The sequence below is a fragment of the Oxyura jamaicensis genome, chromosome 1 (assembly GCF_011077185.1).
Source record: "Oxyura jamaicensis isolate SHBP4307 breed ruddy duck chromosome 1, BPBGC_Ojam_1.0, whole genome shotgun sequence".
Lineage (NCBI taxonomy): Eukaryota > Metazoa > Chordata > Aves > Anseriformes > Anatidae > Oxyura > Oxyura jamaicensis.
In genome coordinates this window covers 80,843,571-80,867,941 of record NC_048893.1, presented here as the reverse complement: position 1 = coordinate 80,867,941, position 24,371 = coordinate 80,843,571, and the positions used below count along the sequence as shown (strand labels likewise).

Here is a 24,371-nt window from a genome sequence, read left to right as displayed (position 1 = left end):
GCTTCTTGAACACCAACAGGCTTGCTGCTGTGCTCGCTGCCCTGGCTAGGGAGCTTGTTACAGTGCCTGACTGTCCTCTCAGTGCAGAACCTTTCCCTAGCACCCAGCCTGACCCTCCCCTGTCCCAGCTCCATGCCGTTCCCTCGGGTCCTGTCGCTGTCCCCAGAGAGCAGAGCTCAGCGCCTGCCCCTCTGCTCCCCTCGTGAGGGAGCTGCAGGCCGCCATGAGGCCTCCCCTCGGCCTGCTCTGCTTGGGGCTGAGCAAACCCAGGGACCTCAGCCCTTACTCATGCGTCTTGCCCTCCAGACGCTTTCCCATCTTCATAGCCCTGCTTTGGACGCTCTGATAGTTTTATGTCCTTCCTCTGTTGTGGCACCCGAAGCTGAATACAGCACTCAGGGTGAGGCTGCACTAGCGCAGAGCTGCACCATCACTTCCCTCGGCCAGCTAGCAATGCCGTGCCTGATGTACCCCAGGGTGCAGTTAGCCCTTTTGGCTGCCAGGGCACGCTTGATTCATCTCATCTTGTTGACCAAAACCTCAGATCCCTTTCTGTGGGGCTGATCTCCAGCCTCTCCTCCCCCAGTCCATATGTATAGCCACTGCCTCATCCCAGCTGCAGAACCCAGCACTTGCTGTTGTTAAATTTCTTATGGTTGTTGATAGCCCAGCCCTCTAATTTGCCGAAATCTCTCTGCACCAGCGAGCACTTACAAATGTGCTCTTTGAAACATACCAGGTAATGCGATCCCGAATGTAACGTGGTGCTGCTCAGCAAGTGGTTGCAACCAGACCACTGTCACCAGCAGGTCAGTACCGTGAACTCTCTTACATGCTCCTACCAGAAACTTCTGTGGCTGCCTTGTTGCTTTCCGTCTGAATGTGTGAACAAAGGTGTCAGACCTAACGATAAAAATAGCAGCAGGACACTGCAAGGACTGGCAGCGGAGGGAAGGCTGGGCTTGCCCCTTTTGGCAGCGGCCTGAATTAGAACAACACGGACAATGTGTCACTGCGCTGCATTTTCTGGGAATGAAGAGAGGGAGATGCAGAGGAGCAGGTTCTCCCCCCGTGAAGTTTTCTGTATTTCCACCTCCCAGATGAAGGGGCATCAGATGTGCCTGGTCGTTGGTAGCTGCCTGGCTTCTGTGCCTGTTGCCCTTGGAGGTGCTGCCGTCTTTGGGAAGGGCTGGTGGTGAGGAAGCCAGGCCTGGGAGCGCAGGGGGGCTGCGAGTCAGGTGTGAGCTGTGCTGGGTTTTGCACTCTGTGCCTTTTGGTTACAAACCATGTAGGAATGTAGCCAGTGAGGGCGTGAACTTAGCGGATAGGAGGCAGGAAGAGAACTCAGTCCCTTCCGTCTCTACCTGCATCTCCCAGCTTGGTTTTGGCCATCCCCCACCCCGCTAATTATTTATTAACTACAGCCCAGGAAGTGTTTTGCAAATAGGTGAAAATTAAGCCCGCTGGCCGAGGCCTACGCTTTACCTAGCCTGGAGCTACCACCTTCTTCAGTCTGCCCAGGAACAGGCGGAGTTCAGGACTGTGCCTGTGCGGACCAGACACAGGTGAGTCACAGGATGCACTGTCAGCTGCTCCTTCCCGAGCCTGGGAATTAGCTGCCGTGAGCATCCAGCCGTGCTGTGAGGGTGTGAGCTCACCCCTGCTACTTCCCGTCTTGCTTTCTTTTTTTTCGGCAGGACGCCCTGGCTAAGGGCTGTGGTTCTTCCTCCACCAGCTGCTGTTAATTGCCCACCAGTGGGGATCTGCGAGTCACGGCCCTGATGCCATCCTGCGGGTGAGTGCTGTGTGTGCTAGTTAAAGCAAGAAAACAGAGCTGGAGGGAAAAAATAAAGTGCTGAGAGTAGGAATTGAGCACAGAAGGGATAAGAACTGCAAACAGAGAGCTGGAGGACCGGAGCTTTAGTGTTTTAGATTGTTATAGCTGTTACTGTTGCTCATCCTCGCTTTGATAAGGAAAGAGCAGTTTGTGGTGCCCAGTTCACCGCAGTTATTCTGCGAGCCCTGAAGCTGCAGCACCTCAGAATGCTTTAGTACAGAGGGAGGCCAGGTGGGTGGCGATTTTAATCCTGGTGATTTTTGTTTTGCTACAGTCTTTATAGTCCTTCATGGAACAGCAGGACAGGAAAAACTTTGCCATTGGTACAAACAGGTGCTCTGCCCTGGGGGCTGTAGTGACGTGGTGTAAGGAGAGGGGATTCTCATTAGTCTGTGGGTAGAATCTGTTTGTCCTGTGGTCCCATGGCCTGACGGAGCATATGGCTTGGGCAGGCCACAGGGCGATGGTCCGTACGGCCGCTCACTAGCAGCAGCTTTACACTAACACTAAGACCTGAGCTGCTCTGGCACAGGTGACGTTCCCCCAAACGTGAGAGTAGAACAACCCAGTTAAGTCAGTATCTGGGCAAGAGGTAACAGAGAAAGCAATGACTATGATATCAAAGAAGGAAAAAACATCTGCTTTTGTGAAGGCAAATCCTGTCTTGCAGAACTAGATATTTTGAGGAACTTAGCCAGCTTGCGGACAAGGGAGGTCTGTCTTTCCAAAACAGAATTTGACAAGATTTTCTCACGTAAGTCTAAACAAAGCTGAAGTTATGGTATTAGAGAGAAGCTGACACTTTTCTTGAGTGAATAATTTGTTGAAAATAGGAAATGGAAGGTGGGAATAAATGTTCAGTCTTTACAGCAAAGGGAAGTTATCAGTGGTGACATGTACGGGTCTGACCTGAACTGTGCACTGTTCAGCATATTTCCAAATGACCAAATAGAGCTTGAATAGTGAGGTGAAAAAATTAACCATGGTTAGAAAAGTTAGTCAGGATAGTAGGGTAGGAGCTGACTGAATAATTGCAGAAGGACCTTATGATAGTCAACGGGCAGGCAACAGGTCAGGAGATGAAATTCAATACAGGCATATGTAAAACACTGTTCATAGAATGGTTTAGGTTGGAAGGGACCTTAAAGATCATCTAATGCCAATGCCCCTGCTGTGGGCGTGGACACCTCCCACTAGACCAGGTTGCCCAAAGCCCCATCCAGCCTGGACTTGAATACTTCCATGGATGGGACATCCACAGCTTCTCTGGGCAACCTGTTCCAGTGCCTCACCACCCTCATATTAAAGAATTTCTTCCTAATGTCTCATCTAAATTTACCTGCTTTCATTTTAAAATTGTTACTCTTCATCGTATACACTATGTGCAGTGGTAGAGTCTCTGCCCATCTTTCTTGCAGGCCCCCTTTAGGTATTGGAAGGCTGCTATAAGGTCTCCCTGGAGTAGTCTCTTCTCTAGACTGAACTAATCCAACTTTCTCAGCTTGCCTTCATAGGAGAGGTGCCCCAGCCCCCTGATAATCTCATTTCAAGCTTTTTATCCACCAATACCCCCAAGTCCTTCTCTGCAGGGCTGCTCTCAATCCACTCATTGCCAGGCCTGTATTTGTGCTCGGGATTGCTTCAACCCAGGTGTAGGATCTTGAAACTGGCCTTGTTGAACTTCATGAGTTTTGCACAGGCCCATCTCTCAAGCCAGTCCAGTTCTCTCTGGATGGCATCCCATCTCTCCAGCATGTTGACTGCCACCACTCAGCATGGTGTCATTGCCAAACTTGCCGAGGGTGCGCTCGATCCCACTGTCCATGTTGCCAACATGGACAAAGATGTTAAACAGCACTGGTCCCAGTACCATTCCCTGGGAAATGCCACTCATCACTGGTCTCCACCTGGACATTGAGCCATTGACCACAACTCTTTGACTGCAACTATCCTTGCTCTCTATGACTTCCTGAGGAGAGTAAGTTGAAGGGGAGGTGATGGTCTTATTTATCTTCCTGGTGACTGATGACAAGATGCACAGAAGTGGCATGAAATTTCACCAGAGGAGGTTCAGACTAGACATAAGGAAAAAATTCTTTATTGTGAGGGTGGACAAACACTGGCACAGGCTTCCTTGCGAGGTGGCTGATGCCCTGTGCTTGTCATTGTTCAAGAGATGTTTGCAAAATGCCCTCAGAAATATGCTTTAACTTTTGGTTAGCCCTGAATAATTCAGGCAGTTAGGTTAGATGATCTTTGAAGGTCCCTTCCAACCAAGCAATTCTATGCTATGCCATCCCGCCAATTCCTTATCCGCCAAGTGGTCCATCTGTCAAATCAATGTCTCTCCAATCTAGAGATGAAGGTGTTGTGGCAAACAGCGTCAAACGCTTTGCACAAGGTCAAGCAGATGACATGAGTTGCTCTTCCTTTATCCAACAATGCCATAACCCCATTGTAGAAGGCCACCAAATTTGTCAGGCATAGTTTGCTCTCATGGAGAAAAATAGCTCAAAATTTACATGTAAAACATCTGTGAACTACTTGTAACCTCCCTGGAGCAAGACTGTCATCATCAAGTCCATGCAAATGTTTGCTTTATGCATGGTTGTGGTGAACGATGGCAGAAATCATCACGGTGTCTTTGTATGCTTATGTCTCAGCAGTGTTTTGAACACTGGGCAGTTTTGGGTCACCTTTTGCCCTCATCTCCAAAACAATAAAACAGAGTTGGAAACATCTCAAAGAAGGACAACATAAATGATCAGAAGCATGGGATAGTTCTGTATGGAGGCCATCTAAAATAGGGTTGGCTTCTTCAGCTTGGGAAACAGCTGAGGAAAGATATAGAAGTTAGAGATCTGTAAAATCGTGAGCAGCTTGGGTGGAGTGAGTATGAATTAGGAGTTGGTCATTGATGTTTTTTATTATTATTATTTTTACAACAACTGTGTGTTAATAAAAATGGGCAGGAAACAGGTTATAAGCAAGCCAAAGGAGGTGTTGGTCCCGAGTCTTAACAGTGGAACTCATTGCTCAGTTTCTTATGGACTTGAGAGTTGACTATGGTAGCTGCAAATAGAAGTTTAGGGAGCATGAGAGGGCGGGTTGACGATGACGATGACCTCTGTGCATAACCTCTCCTCCTACTCTTCCTTGGACAACCATTTTAATCTCTAGATGGCTTAGTCCAAGCACCTGCTCACAGTAGAGCTGTCTCAAAAGTGAGACAGATCAGGTTGCTCTGAGCCTTTTTCAGGTTAGTCTAGCACATTTTAGGCAGTGGAGATTCTTCAGCCTCTCTGGACACGCGTGGCAGTTGCTGAGCCACCCCTTGTGTATGTGCCGTTTTTCCTGATACCTGATCAGAATTTCCCTGTCTGCAAGTTAGGCCTGTTGCCTCTTTTCCTCTTGCTGTGACCCACAGAGCAGAATTTGGCTCCATCATCTCTAAAACCTCCACTCTCCTTTTAGATATTCTTAGACTGCTATTTAAATCCCTTATTAACCATCTTTTCTCTAGGCTGAACAAACCTAGCTCTCAGCCTCTGAGCTCCTCGCTGCCTTAATGGCCCTGTGCTGGACCGTGCCTGTTTCTTGGTGTCCTTTTTACAGCAGTCCAGATGCATGTACCTCTTAATTAGCCACCTTGTTTATCCTCCCTTCTAAACATGTTCATTTACTAGCTGTGGCTTTGCTCCACAAAGAATTTACATGATGAGGTTCTACCATCTGTGTTGTACTAAAAGCCAAACAACATCATAAGAGCAGCCTCAAATCTCTTGACCTGTTAATTATATTACGAAGTCTGTCGTTGCATGCTCTGACCATTCCATAAATCAACCTGGAAGATACCAAGCAATTGTTTCTCTACTGCGATATTTCCCTACCTTACCAGCTGGAAATTCTCTTTGGTAGTTTTTAATTAGTTACCTTGGTGTCTTTGGTCTAGTTGGCCAAGGGAAGCCAGTAGATGTAATCCTTTTGGATTTCAGCAAATGCCTTTGATACCGTCCCTCAGAGTATCCTTTTGGACAAAATGTCCAGAATACCGATAGAAAAACACAGAGTACAGCTGGTGAACGACTGGCTGACAGGTCAGGCTCAAAGGGTTACAGTTAATGGGGTACAATTAGCTGGGTAGCCAGTTGCTAGCGGGGTTCCCCACAGCTCCATTTTGGAACCAGTTCTCTTCAATGTTCTTACAAATGATCTGGACGGGGGATTTGAATGAATACAAAGTAGGTTTGCAGGTGACACTAAATTAGGAGGAGCTGTCGACTCCCTTGAGGGTAGAGAGGCAGAGAGATCTGGACAAATTAGAGGGCTGGGCTATCAACAACAACGTGAAATTTAACAACAGCAAGTGCTGGATTCCGCACCTGGTATATGTACAGGCTGGGGTATATATTATCCAATATATAACAATAATATCCAATCAGATTATATCTGATATAGCAGGAATTCCCTTTGGGGACTTTTGCCCAAAAGTTTCTGTCTAATCACTAAACAATACTTGTTTTCTGTGCCAGTTTTCTATGTCAGTGGCTCTGATTTAGGTGTAGCCCGTTCTTTGTGTAAAATTGGTTTCTTTGAGTTGCAGGTTTCTGTGCCTTTAAAGTCTCATTTTTTTTTTTATTTTTAAATATATATATATATATGTATATCAGTTTTAAGTCAATACAGCTGGATTCCTGCAGCTCACCACATCCCAGCTTGTCATCTGTGTGAAACTGGAAGCATTTCGAAGGAAGGCATTGTAGCTGCCTGCGCAGTCTTTCTAGCAATGAAGTTTAGTTTCTCTGTTCGTGTCTCCTGCACTTCCCTTCGCTGTTAGTTTCTGTATGTCTTGGCCACTACTAGCAGACAGATCAGCTATTTGCAGGATTTCCCAGTCTGGTGGTGCGTAGGGAAGTCTGCAACAAGCTCAAATGAGCAAGTCTCTTGCTGTCCTTGCTGCCCACACCACGCGTCTTAGCTACCACACAGGGTAGCTGAGATGGTTCCAAGGAAGTCAGGCTCCTTGGCCAGCTGGATTGCCCTCTGTGGCTGTTGCATCGCTCCCATTCATTCCTAAGAAATGTGGACTTCAAAATCAGTGCTATGGAAAAGGGTAGTCACGGGCTGTAGCTGGAAGTGGCTAGTTAACTGGAAATGGTCACTTTTCTTTCTTTCTATCTGGGTGTACAGATTTACAGCTTTGTCCTCGCTGTGCTGTGCTGGGATCTCGAAGGTCCTAGGCTAAGCTCTCTTGATGCTGTGTGGGCCCACCACAGGCTATATTTCATCATCCTGCTCTCTGCCTGCTTCCCTGGGCAGCTTCAACACCTGCCCCTCCCGCCCTTTGGAGCTACCAGTGCTTCTCTCACGGCTGCATCCTCCAGGCAGGCTGTTGTCAGGATGCTCCTGCTGCGCTTAGAGTGCTAGCCTGGGCCTCTCACAGCCTGCACGCCTGGGGTTGCACAGCTTCCCTCTGTGGCTGTACAGAGCACACGGGATATTTGTCTGCCAAGAGAGTTCATCAGCGAGCAGGGCCACAGAGGTTTCGGCTACGTAGCTGAGGGCGGCCCAGCAGAACCGAGCTGCGTGTCTGCGCGGCCGTAACTCGTAGGGCGCTTCGTTGCTGAATGCGAGCCGGCCTGCGCTGCCTGCTTCAGCCTTGCAGATGTGGGGGTCACCTTAGGCAGCCGTGGCCCCCCCCGGCACACTGTAAGGATTCAAGGGTAAGAAACACTCATGCTTCTTATTGACCTCTTGGAAAAGAAGGGGAACAGAGAGAGGGCTCGCAGAACTGAATTTTGTGACCATGGCTGGGACCTTAGAAACACTGGTAGAGTCAAAACTGATGTGAAAAAAAAAAAAAAAAAGCAAGGACCCAAGAATAACAGGGGGGCTGGGGAGGAAAGACGCAAAAGGAGAAGCAGAAGTGTGTGCAAAGCAGCTTGGGGCTGGGGAGCTGATGGCTCAGAGCGCTTCCTGTTCCTGGAGCTGCGCGTGCCCAGCTGTGTGCTGGGCTGCTCCTGCCCGTGCCCTGCAGCAGTGCGCAGAGGGCCGCGAGATCAAGGCGCACATCAAGGAACGGGGTGATGGAGAGGGGCCGAATGGACTAACAGTAGACACCAGGAGTGATACATGGCCAGCTCCCAAAAGGCGCAGAAAGAGCTTGGTGTCGGGTGCTCCATCGCGGACCTCCGACTTCCCTTTTCTCACCAGTGCAAAGAGATTTTTCCTCTGTGTTTTCTGAGTTGCTTTGGTGGTAGCCACTTGGCCTCCTCTTCTTCTTCCCTCCACAATGGTGAGGTAAGAGGGTCTGAGAAATGTGTGCATGGGGAGGGGAACCAGCAAAGTAGGGCAGCTCGGAGGGGATGATCTTGGTAGCTGTATCTCGATGGAAACCTTTCATAGGCTGTGGGGGGTAACGGGCACGAAGGAATCCTTCGTGCTGTTGCTGGTTGTCACCTGCAATAGGTATCTCTAGGGATGCTGACTGGGGACCATTCTTCACTGCATGTCTCCACAACAGTGCCTGCGATTTTTCATTTACTTGGTTCTGTTTCCATCTCCTCTGCTAGGTGGTTTCATCGTGACCTGAGTGGGCTGGAAGCTGAAGCCTTACTGAAGGGACGAGGTGTCCATGGGAGCTTTCTAGCCAGACCCAGTCGGAAAAATCAGGGGGATTTTTCCCTTTCAGTTCGGTAGGTAACCTGGACCCCAACCTCTGTCTTTCCAGGTTTGCATGTGTAGAATGCTTAGGTCCTCATGAGTCCTGGGGTCTCTCCTTCACCATCTCATTATTCCTTTGACTTCTCTCTATGCTGTAAAAGAATCTGAGCTTCCCAGTACCTTCTGGACCCTCACTTAAGTTGCCTCAGGAGCTTCTTTTCCCAATCATCTCCTTCCACTGGGACGGTTTACCATGGTTCCGTGGCAGGAGGTGATGCAGGCAGAGGCTTCACATTTTCTGCCTCTTATCCAACTGCCTCACTGGACTACTCTGTGCATCATTCCCCAGGGTTGGTGACCAGGTAACCCACATCCGCATCCAGAATACCGGGGATTTCTATGACCTGTATGGAGGGGAGAAGTTTGCCACCTTGTCAGAACTGGTGGAATACTATACACAGCAACAGGGCTCGCTGCAGGACAAAGATGGAACCATCATCGACCTGCGATACCCTCTCAACTGCTCTGACCCCACTACAGAGAGGTATGGAGAAAGCAAAGCTTCTGGTATGTCTGTGATGAGACCTCCTCCATGCTCCGTGGCCTTCTCTCTGCCTTGCCCGCAGCCCCAGAGGGCACCCTGCAAAAAGTGTCTCCTGGCTCCCGTATCCTCCTGTGCTTCCCCAGCGACAACGTCCCCACCAGCAGCTGGACGTGCCTCATCCCATCACAGCAGACCTGATAGGGCTCTATTTATACCTTTGGTTTCTTGTTGCCTTCGCTGTTTACGCAGTGTTCACAAAAAGCAATGGTTGTGGTGTAAGTCGTATCCACAGCGGTACGCAGGGTGGCATGGTGTGTGGGAGCCCCAAACCTCCTTGCTCATCCCAGGCCTGGCTGACACATGTGGCTGAGCGGGGCCACGCTCACCTGCTATTCCTGGCCTGCTCAGCCTCCTTCCTGTCCCTGCTTTGCATACATCTCTGACACCAAGTTAAATCAAATCAGGTGGTTTTGCCCTTGTGCTGTGCTTTCAGCCTCCCTGACGCAGCCTGGGGAGCAGTCGTGCTGTGCCCTGGGGCGGGGGCAGGCTCTGGGTGGGGAGCAGGCAGGTCCTCCTGGTGCACCTGGGGAGCAGGGGACACCCACGCCGTGCGGGACGTGCCTGGGTACACCCCGGTGTGCTCCGGGGCAGCGGTGCAAAGCGGGCAGTGTCTGCGTACTGGCCGTCCTCTCCACTCGAGGCCGTTGCGCCGTGGCCCTGCAGTTTCCTCTCTTCCTCCCCTGCGGTTGGAAACTTCTCCCCCCCCCCCCCCCCCCCCAACCAGGCTCTTACGAAAGCTCCTCTCACTCTCTCCCCAAGTGATTTTCCATCACGTGGCTCTGAAGAGCTGGGCTCTGCTGGGGGGGAGGAGGGGGGGACAGGACCCGCTGACTCCTTCCTACGTGGGCAGGGGGGTCCCGGAGACTTCTTTCCTGGGCAGGAGGGGAACCAAACGTTCCCCAGGGGACATCTCAGCACTGGCGGACGGTGACTGCATGCTTCTTTGGGAAGAGGGTCGGAAACGGGTAGTTGCCGTGCCATGAAGTCACCAGCTGCTTCTTGCAGTGCACGAGGTGAAGATGAACAGAAATTAAAGCCGGCCAGTGCTGAGACACGATAATTGCCTGCCACATCTTGCCCTCAAAATGATTCCTAGAGGTTGCGTAGAGGAATGGGTTGCTGTGGCTGGATGCAGGACTTAGCTGAGTCTAGAGCACGGGTGAGTGAATGCCCAGCTGTTTCTGTGACTGTGGCATGGCCTCCTGAGCTAGATTTTACTTCCTGGGAATAGGTAGCAGAGGAGCTGTAACAATTCAAAATTCATCATACCACAGCAGCAAACCTGCTACCGTGGCTCATCTAAGCATCTGCCCGGCCTTGACTGCAGCGTGTGCAGCGATGTACTGGTACGCCTGGTGATTTCTGCAGTACCTGAAGTGAGCAGCAGCAGGAAGAGGCGTTGCAAGTCGGTCTGATGCAAGAGCTACCTGCTTTTGAAATGCTGCTCACCAGGGGAGATGGCCCAAATGGCTGTGGCTGCAGCTGCCAGGGGAGCTTTGTGGAAACAGGACAGAGCCGCGGTGAGCATGGCTTTCAGACAGGAGCACCAAGGCTGAGACGGGTCCAGACCCAGCAGAGCCTACAGCAGCAGGTGGGGGCAGCGGGAGCAGTGCACCTTGACCCCGGTGTGCTGCCAGATCCCACCAGGCAGGCGCGCACCTCCCTGAGACCTTCACATGTGTGAAGGGGCTTGGCATTAGCTGTGCCATTTGCACCATGTTTGTGTCCCTCTGAGCCCTGAGCCGGCCCTGCAGTAGGGCAGAGAATGCCTCAGTCTGCAGCGAGGGCATGAACGTGCACGTGGATCAACAACAGTGAAAAGTACCAGAAGCAGAATGTGGGCTCCCGGCGGCTCCTGGCATTCATTCCACTTCTATCTCCACCTCTCTTCTGACCTTCCCCTATTTTTATTTTATTTTATTTTTCTAGATGGTACCATGGGCATCTGTCAGGTGCTGCAGCTGAGTCACTTCTCCAGGTCAAAGCCACACCTTGGACCTTCTTGGTGCGGGAGAGCCTCAGCAAGCCTGGGGATTTTGTCTTGTCTGTCCTGACCGACCAACTCAAACCCGGGTCTGATGCTCCACCAGCTGGGGCAAGCAGTGCCTCCGGGGCCCGTCTCAAAGTCACCCACGTCAAAATCATGTGTGAGGTGAGCAGGCGGGAGAGCTAAAGGAAAGGGGAGTAGAAGTGGCCTCTACGTATCTCTGCTGATCACATCCTCAAAAAAAAAAACAAATGAACGAACAAAAAAAACCTGTCAGCTTGATTACCAGTGTTTATGAATTTGGATTGAAGTGCTGTCACCCTGCAGGTTCCCTATGTCCTCACCCAGGACTGGGTGGCTGTTGGCTGTGCTGGGTGTCCAGATGTGGAGGGAAGCGGGAGTAGCTGTGTCTGAGGGCTCTGTCACGGGGAGTCTTTGGTGAAAGAGACAGGAGGATTCACGGCCTGATGATGAGTTTATCAAAAGCTCTTGGAGAAGGAAGGAGCAACTGCAGGGTCTCCAGACTTAGTCTGGAGGACGTTGCATCTCACTGTCACAGGTTCTCTCTTTCATGTGAAACGACATGGGGAACAGAGGGAGATTTTAAGGACAGAAAGCAGCTAACTAAAGGAGAGCTGAAGGGAATATAACTTCTCCAGGCTCCCATCCGCTGAGGAGGAGTCAGCTCACCACGTTACAAAATTTAGTGCTCTCAGGGCAAACTGCCATTTGAGCTCCTTGTTTTTCCACAAAGTGGTGCCTGTGACTCTGCACCTCAGCGTCACCTTTTTCCGGAGCATTATCAGCTCTGCCTGTAGGAATGCTATGGGACCTAACACGTTCTTCCTCCGTTTAGAATGGACGTTATACAGTTGGAGGTGCTGAGAAGTTTGACAGCTTGGCAGATCTGGTGGAACACTTCAAGAAGACTGGAATTGAGGAAGTGTCTGGCTCCTTTGTATACCTGAAGCAGGTAGATCCTGACTCCTCTTTTTCTCAGGGATCCTTTGGAGGGATCCTTGCTGTTTGTTTCTGCTCTGTGTCTCTCTTCTCCATAGCACACGAAGGAGACTTTGAACTCCAGCAGCATCTCTCTCATGCCAACCCGTTGTGTTTTCCTGTCCCCAGCCCTACTATGCTACAAGGGTGAATGCTGCTGACATCGAGAACAGAGTGCAAGAACTGAACAAGAAGAGTGTATCTGAAGAAACATCCAAGGCTGGATTCTGGGAGGAATTTGATGTAAGAAACTGCTGGGAAAATTACTCTGGGGAAATCTGGGGGGAGTTCCTGTGCACCACCTCGTTATCCATCATCCCTGATTTCTTTCTGGACACAAACTTCCCAGGAATTCTTGTAAATCCATGTTGATTTATCTCTGAAAGAAGTCTATTTGGATCCTGTTCCTCGGGGGCGGGGTGTGGGAGGGGTATAAGTGCCATCTTTAAGTGATTTAACCCACTGAGGCAGAAATGTACTTTTTCATGGATAGAAGAACTAGTCACCAAGACAGTAAGGGCACGAAACTTGGACTTCTCAAGTCTAGGTTTACTTTTCACTTCTCTGCTCCCCCACAAGCATACCCATGTGTCCTAAGAGTTGTCACCCTTCCTTTAAGTGTCCACCTTCTCCGTCATATGTTGTGACTTTGCCATCACTTTCTCCTGTTTTCAGAGCCTGCAAAAACAGGAAGCCAAGCAGCTGTTTGACCGTCATGAGGGCCAGAGACCTGAAAACAAGAGCAAGAACCGATACAAGAACATCTTGCCCTGTGAGTCCTGCCCCTCTGCTGTAAAAAAAAAAAAAAAAAAGTAATAATAATAAAAAAGAAGTCAACAAACAAGTAGACAGAGACAGGGGAGTTGTCCAAGTCATCTCTGGCCCTGTCTCGGCCTGCTCTGTCTTCCAGAGTGGATTATGAGGTCTGCATTATGATTATGAGGCCCTTAAACTGAGAATTTAAGAGCTGGTAAGAGGTCAAAAAATTTTCATGACCTGGAAGGAAGGAAGGAGGGAAGTTTGCAGCAGACTAGCTTATGTTATGGTCTGTCATGAGGGGGGGAGAGAAACGGAAACACAGGTTAAAACTGGTCTGACCTCAGAGAAGGAGTTGAAAATACGTAAATATATGAAATGGGTATGAAAATATACCCATACTGTGTGCACTGGGTATTGTGAATGAGGTGGCATGGGGCAGTGAAGGAGCTTCATGTCACTGGGCACCAAGTATCCCATAACTCTGTTTATTCTTTTGCTGCACCCCTAGTTGATCACTCTAGAGTCATCCTCCAAGGAAGGGACCCAAATATCCCTGGATCTGACTACATCAATGCCAACTACGTCAAGGTGAGGCTTTTGAAAGATGGCTATATGTCCAAGGTGGGGGGGAAAGCCTGCCAACTCCTGCAGCCCTCCTGACCTTCCCCTGTTCACCCTCAGAACAATCTGATCAGCCCAGACGAGTGCACCAAGACCTACATTGCTAGCCAGGGCTGCCTGGATGCCACAGTCAATGACTTCTGGCAAATGGTGTGGCAGGAGAACACACGCATTATTGTGATGACCACGCGGGAGGTAGAAAAAGGGCGGGTAAGTAGCTGTTTGCAGGTGTTGGAGCTGCCCTCTTTTCCCCTTCAGCCACGACTGTTTTCCTTCCCTTTCCTGCCTTTTGCCTGTCTTCAACCTCCCCTCTCTCTACACAGAATAAATGCGTGCCCTACTGGCCAGAGGTGGGCAGCACAAAAGAATATGGTCCCTACCTTGTGGAGAACACTGGGGAGCACGATGCACTGGAATACAAACTCCGCCACCTCTGCGTGTGTCCGAAGAATGACGTGAGTGTGCCTGGCTGGGGACTGCCAAGGAGCCTGTGGGTGTAATGTATGGCTAAGGCTGGGAACTGCTGGGTGCTGTGGTGGTGCTGCTCTTGCATCATTCCAGGGTTGTTGTTCCCACCTGTTTTGGGCTGGGCCACTGGTGGAATCACCAAGGGGTGCACAAAACTTTGGCTTAAAACCTAGCTCTCTTTGGGACAGAGGCCAGGGTTGTGTCTGGGTTGCAGTTTTGCCAGTGGGGTGTTTTTATTATCAGGGTGATGCTGTGCGTGAGATCTGGCACTACCAGTACCTGAGCTGGCCTGACCACGGTGTCCCCAGTGAGCCAGGAGGAGTGCTGAGCTTCCTCGACCAGATAAACCAGAAGCAGGAGAGCATCCCAGCTGCTGGGCCTATTCTGGTGCATTGCAGGTTGGTACAGAAGCTAGGGTTTGAAGCATTCTCCATCCTTTCATAGGGAAGGGGTGGAGGCATAAAGTCTCTGTCCTGCTGCACCAGCTGTTCCCTAGGACGTGTGAGGGAAGCACATGCCAACCCTCTCTCATCTTGGATGTCCCCAAACCAAACTTTGCTGCCTGTTGAATCCTTGACTCTTTTGTGGCACCAGTGAACAGCTGCTACAAGTGCTGCATGAAACAGCTCCCCCAGAAACAGCTGCATTTTGTGTCAGGACCTTGGTCTGTGCTCAGCTGGGTGGACGTAGGTATTGGTGTACAGGCAGCTCTGATCTCTGCTTGTCCTCTCCTTGCAGTGCTGGGATTGGCCGCACGGGGACTATCATCGTCATTGATATGATAGTGGAAACAATCTCCACCAAGGGTAAGAGGACCTCAAAGTGTCTTGGAAGATGCTAAGCAGGAAGGTGGGGTGGGAGGTCCATAGAGGGGTTAAGGGAGTTAAAAACTTCTTGACTGAGCTCCACTGTGACTGCTTTTGGTGCAGAATTGGGGGGTGGGGTCAGCAAACACGTGCAAAGCTTTTCTGGTGCTCCTTGCTAGGACTGGACTGTGACATTGACATCCAGAAGACCATCCAGATGGTGAGGTCCCAGCGCTCGGGGATGGTGCAGACAGAGGCCCAGTACAAGTTCATCTACATGGCCATCTGCCAGTTCATAGAGACAACCAAGAAAAAGCTGGAGGTTATCCAGGTGAGAAAGCAGACTCTCCTGTCCCATGAGTTGAAGCCCAGCATGGCGTGGGCTCCGAGCCCAAGCCCTAAGCCTTAAACATTCACTACCTTGCAGCTGTTTAGTACTCTTTAGCCAAAACACATCACACTGAGGCATGTCAGTGCCTCCAGAAATTTGTTGCCCCGCTCTTCACTCCTACACAAGAACACGTGTGTTCCTCTGGGCTGGGGTGGGCAGAATGCACTGAGCCTGAGGACTTCAGCCAAAACCGTCCACTGAGATCTTAGCATGATGCCTCGCATGCTTTTCCCAGACTGTACTCTTCTCAGCTTGCATCTTCTCTCCTGTAGTCTCAGAAAAGCAAGCACAATGAGTCTGAGTATGGGAATATTGCCTACCCGCCTGCAATGAAGAACGTGCATGCCAAGGCCTCAAGAAAATCCTCCAAGTAAGTGCTGACCTGAAGCAGAGGCCGATCTATGTCTGCCTCTGGCAATGCTCTCACTGCTGGTTTGGTGGCTTTTCTTTTCTGCTCAATTTTTCCCGTTTTTTCGTGGTCTAGCAGGCAGAAAGAGGAGTCAACAGTTTATGAGAACTTGGGCAAAAAGGAGGAGAAAGTACGGAAACAGCTCTCCTCAGACAAGAAGCTGAAAGGCTCAGTAAAGAAAAAATAAGCATAAATAAGCAGGTTTTGAACATGGAGTGCAGAACTGGAGGTTGGATCCAGGCTGGCCTGTCTCACATTCCCATCTCACGGACTGGAACTAGGCCTTCCCCCTTTCTTCCATGCCATCTTTCAGTGCTCTGAACCAGGCTGCTTTCCAGCTCAGCTGACTTCACTGTTCCTTGCCCACACAGGCCTATGAACTCTCTCATTGTCCTTCAGCATTCATTAACAGGGAAAAAAAAAAACAAAAACACACCCCTTCTTTCCCTTGGTGTGTGCACACTGGCACCTAAACTCACCTCTGCTTCAGCAGTTCCTTTCCTTGAGGAGCTATGGAAGAGCTTTACAGGAGCTACATCTCTACCTGCCATTGTGAGTTAAAGAGTTTAGCCTGTTTGGTGTTCCCTGAAGCCTCATCTTTTAAAATAAGGCATTTTGGGCCTGTTTCAGCTTCGCCTCTCTATAATTCAACAGGCAACTTCCTATTTTCTTTATCCTGACCCTGTACCCCCCAACCTTTTCTCTTTGATCCTGTAAATATGCCAGAATTTGATGTGATGGCCATGTTTTCACTTGTGTTTGTAAATAAAAGTGTATTTGTTTGAACACTGACCTGAAACTTTTCTCTAGAATTGGAGTATTGCTGTTCTCCTGGTTTCATTTACAGTCCTGCAGACTTACAACAGCGCTGGCTTAGTTTTCATCAGTTCTGGCACCCGTATGGTGGCGTCTTAACTGTGAGATGAGACTTGAGTGTTTATAGACATCGGGTTAAGTCTCGTCACTGAAGGTCAGCTGTGAGAAACTCAGGCACAGACTTTTGCACTTATATTTTGGTATTTGGAAAAGTTGTCTTCACGTCCCCAGATCATTAGTTAGCCAGCTGGTATCCAGCTGAGCTGGCAGCTAAACCGTAAGGGCTGCTTCAGCAAACAGGGAAGCTGAATGCTCCTTCCTAGGCATTGCTTGGTCGAACTGAAATTTCATCTTTACAGACCAGAGCACGGCCACACCCTGGTTTCACAGATGAGAGCCAGTTGCCTACAAGGCGTTAAGGGAGCTGGCTTGTTTAGTCTGGTAAAGAGTAGGCTGAGGAGTAAGCTGCTCTCATTTTCAACTAAACGGAGGAGCCTCACGAAGCTGAAGATAGTGGCACACAGTAGAACCAGAGGCAATGGCTCCAAACTGCAGCCTGGGAGGCTCAGGTTGAACACCAATATGCTCATCAGGCACCATTCAAACAGAAGGTCAGAGCAGACACTCTGATCTTGATGGTTTTCAGTACTTGAGTGGACAAAGTCACAGCTCATGTGATCTGCTGGCAAGTTTCCAGCAGAAACCTGGACTAAAGTCCTCCCGAGGCCCCTTCCCACCACCATTTTCTACGAATCTGTGAAGGCTGGTGCGTTCCGAAGTACTGTAGCCTGCCTTTGGTGGTGGCAATGAGCCTCAGCATGGCTTTTAACGGTCATGCCAGTTAAAGCTAGGCCCCGTTCCATGGGCTGTAGCTAGAAAACATGTGGGAGAACTCTGGGCTTGGATAAAGCCATGGCTTTATCTGCAAAAAGGGGCAGTTGGACTAGGTAACAGGCATGCTGGGGAATCTTTAATTTACAGGCACTGCTTGATCTGTGGGCACTTGATAATTAAAGATTGGTGAGGTGGCCTGGCCTAGAATCTGGTTAGAACTGATAGGTAGAAGAGCTCTGTCCCTGCCTGGGACTCAGACCAAGAATGCCTGCAAATGTGGGAGAGAGAATTTCTTCTGGTCTGAGACACATCTAGTCCCTGTGGATGAAGATAATGGCATTTAGGGAATGTAATAATCAATCACTCTCACCTGACACCAGACCGTAGTGAGCGCTTGAGAAACCTAGCTGTAATTTTCCCTGGCTTTGGTGCAGTGATCCTAGGACCATATTCTTTCCTCTCAGCGTAGAGCGCAAATCCAGATGTGTGAATGGGGAGAAAAAGAGAATAAATGAGACATTACCTTGAGCTCCGACCCACGTAGCTTGTAATTCAGTGGAAACGGCCAATGAGCCTGCAAGGCGACGTACCTGCCTAAGAACTGGTAAGGTGTCTGCAACCAAAGAAAAGCTCTACTCCATTTTCCCCTAATGGAAAATAACCTCTTTTTCGGGAACTAAGCACACTTGCACACAGTATAAATTTTGAGGCTTTTAATTTTTATAAATGTTTGAGAGAATCACTGAGCACACAGTGACAGAGATATTCCAGCAGCGACAGGCACCCAATGAATGACATTATCCTGAATTCAGTCTTGGGACTGACAGTGAAATAGAAACCAATATTACTAGAAGAAGGTCTCACGCTGATGGCAGAACACCCTCACTTGGCCAAAAAAAGTAAAAAACTGGTCTAATTTTACCCTACAGAAATCCGACGATTAATGAAAATCAGAGGTGAATTACTGTATCTGCATGGGTTAGTACCAGTAACCCCCCTCTGCCCCCTCCCCAGATTTAACTAGTGAGGTGAAGAGGGGATTACAGGTACTTTGTGGTAGAGCCCAGTCCCACAACTGGATCACCACGGATGGAGCTGGGGCATGGGAACTAAGTCTAGTTACTGGTTTAACAATTTCAAAGTGAGGGCAAACAATGCTAGTGCAGGAAGTTCAAAGCTCCTCACTCGTCTCTTATCTTCTACTGGTCAGCACCGACAGTTCTAGGAGGCTTTAGTTCTTTCATTTCTTCCCTTGTTTGAGTAGGAGACTGTCACTGAAAGAAAAAAGCGAGTCATGAGTCCAGAAAGCACAAGCAAAGTCAGACCCTTACTACAGATTTGGGGCTACGGGGTGTCTCACCCAAACAAGTTGTCCAAAAGGACAACTTTCAAGTCCTTTTTTCAAAGCCCCTGAAGTCTGCTGGGGTGAATAAGACAGAATCTGGTCAAACAGGGGCAAGGAAGATCAGAGGTGCCACGGGGAAGAAAGACAGAAAACAGCTCTGATTTCCTTTCTTCATTCTAAGCTTTTTAGCCACATCCTATAAACTCAGCTGGCACTCCATTATCCAGTAAACATGGACAGATTAGACAAAAGCCACCAAACTCTGTCCAGCTCTGAAAGCAGGGAATGAGTTTTTCCAGCACTGGAAAGCTTTTAGAGAATAACAAGAGCATTTTCCAAGAGACCATTGCCCCCAAATCAACACAAACTCCTACAGACATCTAACTACTTTTGCTGAGTCCTTTGCCATAAATGCAGACTGCCCTGTACGTGGAAGACAGGCCAGAGGACACTCCTCAGGATACTGCTCCTGCCTTCCCCATGCAAGGTCACATGGGACACACAAACAGCTCCAATTACTGAGCATCTCCTACTTGATGTAGATGTTTGTGTGGCCCCTGCAAGGAAAGGCTTCAAGCTTCACATCACAAACAGGAACCGAGACAGATAGAATAAGCTCCTGATAGCTGGAAAGGCCCAAGGAACACCCCAGGCAATCATCAACACCCTTTTTCCAAGTACTAGCAAAAGGATTAAAACAAAGTTCAGCGTCTTACCTTCCTCTGTGCCAGGAGATGCAGTAAGGGTCGAGGGGGCAAGGAAAGAAAAAACAAAACAAGTAAATCAATCAGACTGAAAAAAAAATGAACTTCTGCAATAAGCAGGACTGCACCCTACTTGTCTGTCCTCCAGCATCAGGCTCCTCTTAGAGGAAAGATACTGAGAGAGCTCCAGTTGGAAGACCAGCTTCACAGGTAAGGTGCAGGTAAATCCACCCCCAACTGTCCCCTTTACCTGGTAAAGCCCTCATCCTGCAGGTTCAGTACCAAGTTATCTGCTGTGAGATACACACGGTTTTGTGAACCAGCAATCTGCAAAACAGAGGTGGTATAAAAGAGTATAAATACATAAGGAAGAACAGTATTAGAAAGAATCTCTCACTCCCTCTACATATAGCAGTCTCTTTGTATGCACTTAAGATCTTAGTTCCCCAAAACAATGATACAATGTTATAGAATAGCTTGGGTTGGAAGGGACCCCAAATATCACCCGGTTCCAACCCCGCTGCCATGGGCAAGGATGCCACCCATTAGATCAGGTTGCTCAGGGCCTTGTCCAACCTGCTCTTGAACATCTCCAGGGAAGGGGCATCCACAGCTTCTCTGGGCAACCTGTTCCAGTGCCTCACCACCCCCTGAGAGAAGTTTCCTCCTAACCTCTACTCTAAATCTCCCCTCTTTTGGTTTAAAACCAAACCCTTTGTCCTGTCGTTATCTGACTGAGCAGAGTCACTCTCCGTCTTTTGTGTAAGTCCCCTTTAAGTACTGAAAGCTCTCAGTGAGGTCCCCTCTGGAGCCTTCTCTTCCGCAGAGAAGAGGTTCTCATTAGGTTCGCATGGGCCCAATGCTCAAGCTTCTCCAGGTCCCTCTGACAGCATCCCTTCCTTCTGTGGTATCCACTGCATGCCCTGACTTCCCATCCCAATGCTGTCAGACTTTTTAAAGGAAGTGCTCGTATTGTGTCTCCTTATCACAGACTTTTGAGTCCATGCTTATCTGTCCCCTTTTCTCAGCGTGCAGGAAACCAGGAGCATTTGGTGGCTGCAGCTGGGTGTATGTGATGGGATCCGATTTGGATCTGGCCTTGTCATATGGAACGCAAACTCTTATCACCACACTGAAGTGCTGATCACTGCCAACTAAATCTGTAGCTCTATCTGAGCAGAGAAGGGCTTGGCAGGAATAAAGATCAGTACAGGGCAGGTCACATTCACCTTAAATTTGCCCATGTGGCCACTGCGCTGGGAGGACAGCAGAATGACTGCAAAAGGAAGATGGACATTCTATGCCCCACCACTTACCGTTTTTGAAATGTTTTGAGCAGCTCGTATCTTACGTAGCTTGATGTAGCCTGGATTCCTGCTCAGAGCTTCACCGAGGTACAGGAGAGCAAAAGTTAAGGAAAAAACTGCTAAGAGAAGCCCCCTGCATTCTGTAAATTCCTCCTATGCTATATCAACAAGTATCTTGGAGGAAAAAAATGCAGTCGCTATTCCAGTAACTTGAGCCTCTTGGGTAGCGTCATTCCCAAATGAAGAACAACAGGGTTATGGTCACATGCAGCTAAAAGAAGTTAAACCTTACAACAGGGAGTGAAGGCTCATTGTCTACTCTGCTCTGAGCTGTAACCTCAGGTAAATACCATTCCAATCAACTGTAGGGAGAAAAACAAAAAACAAATAGCGACCTATTTGAAGCTATCATCTCATCAGTCTGCTAAACATGAACCCAATACAACAGATTCTCAGGATTGCCAAGCTCACAAGACACATCCCACAGAATACCCCAAAAGAGGATATCATCTTAGCAGCTGTAGCTTCCCCTTCAGCCTGAACAATCTTCTGCTTCTGCTCCTGCTTGGCCTTCTCCACGAGGAACTGTGCGCGCTGTGCCTCCTGCTGGGCTACAGAGGGAACGGACAAAAGCATTCGAAGCAGATCCCATCTCCTGAACTTTCTACCAGTGTTCTGTATCTGAGGCCTGGGGAGGTCATGCTTCCAAAAGAACTGACAGCATTCTAGGGCTATATTCACAAGTAAGAAATGTGTGTATATATACACACGCATACACTTTTTTCTTTAGTAAACCCAACAGCAACCAGACCCTCCCCGTAGAGTAAAGGGTAGTCACACCCTGACAAGGAATCCTACAGCTCTGGGAACACAGTCCCGCCACTGACCTATTCCACGAGCTACAGCCCAAAGTTTTTTGATAATACTAGTGAAATAACCTAGCTAGCTGCATTGTTAAGGAAGCTGAGATTTGCAAGGCTGTAGTTGTATCAATGCAAGAGCAGTGACATGCTAACTGAAATTCGCTACCTTGTTTAAAAACTCAATACAAAGGCAAAAGCAACCCACCCTTTCCAGGCATAAATCGAACTCACCCACTTGCTTAGCTTCCACAGCCGCCGTGTATTCACGACTGAAACTCAACTCTGTGATAGCCACGTCATCAAGGATGAGGCTGAAATCCTTGGCTCTCTCCGTCAGTTCTCGCCTGATGAGCAGAGACACCTGAAACACAAGTATAGCAGAAAGAGTTCCACACACAGGCTGTTTCTCCCTTCCTGTGCACTACAAAACCAAAGTACAACTGCTCTTCACAGTTCATTCACACTGCACCTGAGAGACGTTCCCTAAAACAAAGCTTGAAACGTGGACATTAATGCCTGTTCTATGAACCTGTCGCTTCTAAATAACTGCATATTCACAGCTATAACGCTTTCAAAGCCAAATCACAGCTTATTTATAATTATTATTTAAACATACTATAGAATTAATATTGGAAAAAAAACTTGAAAGTGTTTTTTTTTTTTTGTTTTCCCATCCTATGCTGTGTAGTTCCACGTTCTCATCCATGTTTTGGCAATAAGTATTTCCTTCTCCATCTTGAATTTGCCACTGTTTGGAATTTGACTATCTCCTTAGATTTTCAGATAGGCTGATAAATCCTGCACGAAATAATGATTTAACTAAAACTTATTGCTATGGTATCTCACCTTTGACTCATCTAGTATTTGCTTTTATTTTTACTGCAGCTGTTTCTGAGCTGAATTCTAAAATGATGACAGAACCCTTCACTGCGTGAATTGCAAGCGTGTAACTATGTAAAGTCACTTTATTTTCTTCTGATTATCAACTACTTCCATACGTATCACTTTACACTAATGCTGGAAATATGACAAGAATACAATTCAATTTAGTTTGTTCAGGAGTTTCAGATTTACCTATTCTTTGCTTTACTTCACAATGTCTAAATTATTTGCAGACTTTATTTTTTTTATTATTCATTCCATTAATTCTCCTTATACAAGATGAAAAAAAATAAAGCTTTTCCTCAATGCAGAGACCACATGGCAGAGGACAAAACCCTGAAGTTATGAATGAATTCTCACCCAATAAATAAATAAATAAATAAATAAATAAATAAAATAAACACTCATGGCTATTCTCTGGTATTTTTGTCATGGATCTGAAACAAGTTAAGAGGTGCTTTGTCCTTCATCTTTCCGACAACTTATCCTCTTTAGCAGTCTCACGTAGGATCTCCTCTAAAGCCTTTTAAAAGAAGATCAGCAACTTCTCTCTCCCTCATCTGGAATAGGTGACAGATATTCTCAGAATCCCTGGCAATTAAATTATCAGAACATAAAGTTTCAGGCATAGGCTTTTGAAAATGAATTATTTCTATAGTTTTGAACACCCTCTCCCCCAGATTACCCTCTATTTTTTTGTAAGCAGAAATGTTTTTCCCTCTTCTGTAGCATCTATAACTGAGTGTTTACAACTCTTTTAACTGTTCATCCATTTCTCTTTTCAGATCCTTTTAAAATGTTTGATTTGCTCTGACAGCTCTTCTGATACCCACGAAGGACCAGATCATTTTTTTTAAAGCCAATTTTACTGTTACATGTGTACTGTGATGTAAGTCAGCTCTCTCTCCCCCAGTATTACGTTATGGTGCAGTTTTGCACTCTATATATCATGAATACAATTTTCTTTGCTGAGGCTGGTGATACAGCCTCAGCGTTTGTACCAAAATTGAACTGTAATCGGTACACAGATTCACGTCCTTTCCCTTTTGGATGTATTTGCTACCAATCTAATATATTTATCCTTCACCTGCATGCACGGTTTAAAAATCCCTTTGTAGCGTGGGTAAAAGCCTGCTCGGGAAGAGTCACCTGAGCTCTCTGAGTGATGAGCTGCGAAGCGTTGAACTTGGCTACCACGCTCTTGAGCACTTCGTTAACGATGGAGGGCAGGACTCGCTCCTCGTAGTCCAGGCCCAGGCGCTGGTACATGCTGGGCAGCTCCGCGGCGTTGGGGCGGGTGAGGACGCGCAGCGAGATGTTCACCATCTGCAGGTCTGTGGAGGAGAAAGGTAAAGACGTGAGTGGGGCTGGCGTGCCAGCCTCGGCCCCTAGCAGCACTTGGGTGCCACCGGGCCCTCACATGCGTCCCGTGGAGCCGTTCTTACCTTTGGAGCCGGTGGGGGAGGAAATCTTGCGCGGCCGGGCCCGGATGTCGTAGATGATGGGGTACTGGAACCAGGGGATCCTGCGAGGTGCGGAGTGGGGGCGCCCCGTCAGGCGGGCCGGGCCGCGGGGGGCCGCGCCCGGGGGGCCGCGCTCGGCGCGGGGGGAGCCGTGCCCTACCTGAAGTGCAGCCCCTCGGCCAGGATGGTGTCCTGCTGCACGCCGCCGATGCGGTTGAAGAAGATGGCCCGCTGCCCGCCTTCCACTGCGGGGAGAAGGGAGCAGCGCGGTCAGCGCGGCGCGGGCCGGGGCCGGGGCTCAGCGGCCCGGCGGGCACTCACCGATGAAGACGGACTCGCGGACGCCGTAAGCCAGGGCGCCCGCGCCCAGCAGCAGCTTGAGGGCGGTGCCGACGCCGCGCGGCCCGGCCGGCAGCCGCCCCGCCAGGTCCTTCAGGTTCTGCGCCATGGCCGCGCCGCGCGCCCCGCCGCGAAGGACAGCGGAAGGTGCCGCCGCCGAGCGCCGCCCCCGCCCGCCCCTCCGGAACCGGGGCAGGCCGGAGGGGGATGGCGGCGGCGCTTCCGGGCGCCATCTTGGCCGCGGCAGCCCCGGGGCGGGGACCGAGGGCGGCGG

At 49.1% G+C, this 24,371-nt stretch overlaps 2 protein-coding genes across 4 annotated transcripts; one reads left to right on the top strand and one right to left on the bottom strand.

Annotated features, from left to right (window-relative positions):
* Nucleotides 1-1,259: 1,259 nt before the first annotated feature.
* Nucleotides 1,260-16,336, top strand: PTPN6 (protein tyrosine phosphatase non-receptor type 6). 3 transcript variants are annotated; one of them, XM_035313792.1, is made up of 16 exons: nucleotides 1,264-1,565; nucleotides 1,698-1,795; nucleotides 8,410-8,532; nucleotides 8,850-9,044; nucleotides 11,034-11,256; nucleotides 11,948-12,064; nucleotides 12,220-12,333; nucleotides 12,766-12,862; nucleotides 13,358-13,437; nucleotides 13,531-13,680; nucleotides 13,794-13,925; nucleotides 14,182-14,336; nucleotides 14,677-14,744; nucleotides 14,924-15,075; nucleotides 15,408-15,505; nucleotides 15,623-16,336. In XM_035313792.1, the coding sequence occupies exons 2-16, from the start codon at nucleotides 1,782-1,784 to the stop codon at nucleotides 15,729-15,731; spliced, it is 1,827 nt and encodes a 608-aa protein (XP_035169683.1). In that variant the 5' UTR covers nucleotides 1,264-1,565; nucleotides 1,698-1,781; the 3' UTR covers nucleotides 15,732-16,336. The 3 variants fall into 3 exon arrangements, with proteins under 3 accessions (XP_035169687.1, XP_035169683.1, XP_035169677.1); XM_035313786.1 differs by having other exon boundaries at nucleotides 1,268-1,565; nucleotides 15,620-16,336; XM_035313796.1 differs by lacking the exons at nucleotides 15,408-15,505; nucleotides 15,623-16,336 and adding an exon at nucleotides 15,190-15,346 and having other exon boundaries at nucleotides 1,260-1,565; nucleotides 14,924-15,105.
* Nucleotides 16,337-17,892: 1,556 nt separating this feature from the next.
* On the bottom strand, nucleotides 17,893-24,251 carry PHB2 (prohibitin 2). The gene is made up of 10 exons (XM_035313804.1): nucleotides 24,080-24,251; nucleotides 23,919-24,003; nucleotides 23,741-23,820; nucleotides 23,445-23,629; nucleotides 21,645-21,774; nucleotides 21,058-21,161; nucleotides 20,560-20,637; nucleotides 19,494-19,570; nucleotides 19,256-19,261; nucleotides 17,893-18,468 (listed from the first exon to the last, which is right to left on the bottom strand). The coding sequence occupies exons 1-10, from the start codon at nucleotides 24,204-24,206 to the stop codon at nucleotides 18,435-18,437; spliced, it is 906 nt and encodes a 301-aa protein (XP_035169695.1). The 5' UTR covers nucleotides 24,207-24,251; the 3' UTR covers nucleotides 17,893-18,434.
* Nucleotides 24,252-24,371: the final 120 nt, after the last annotated feature.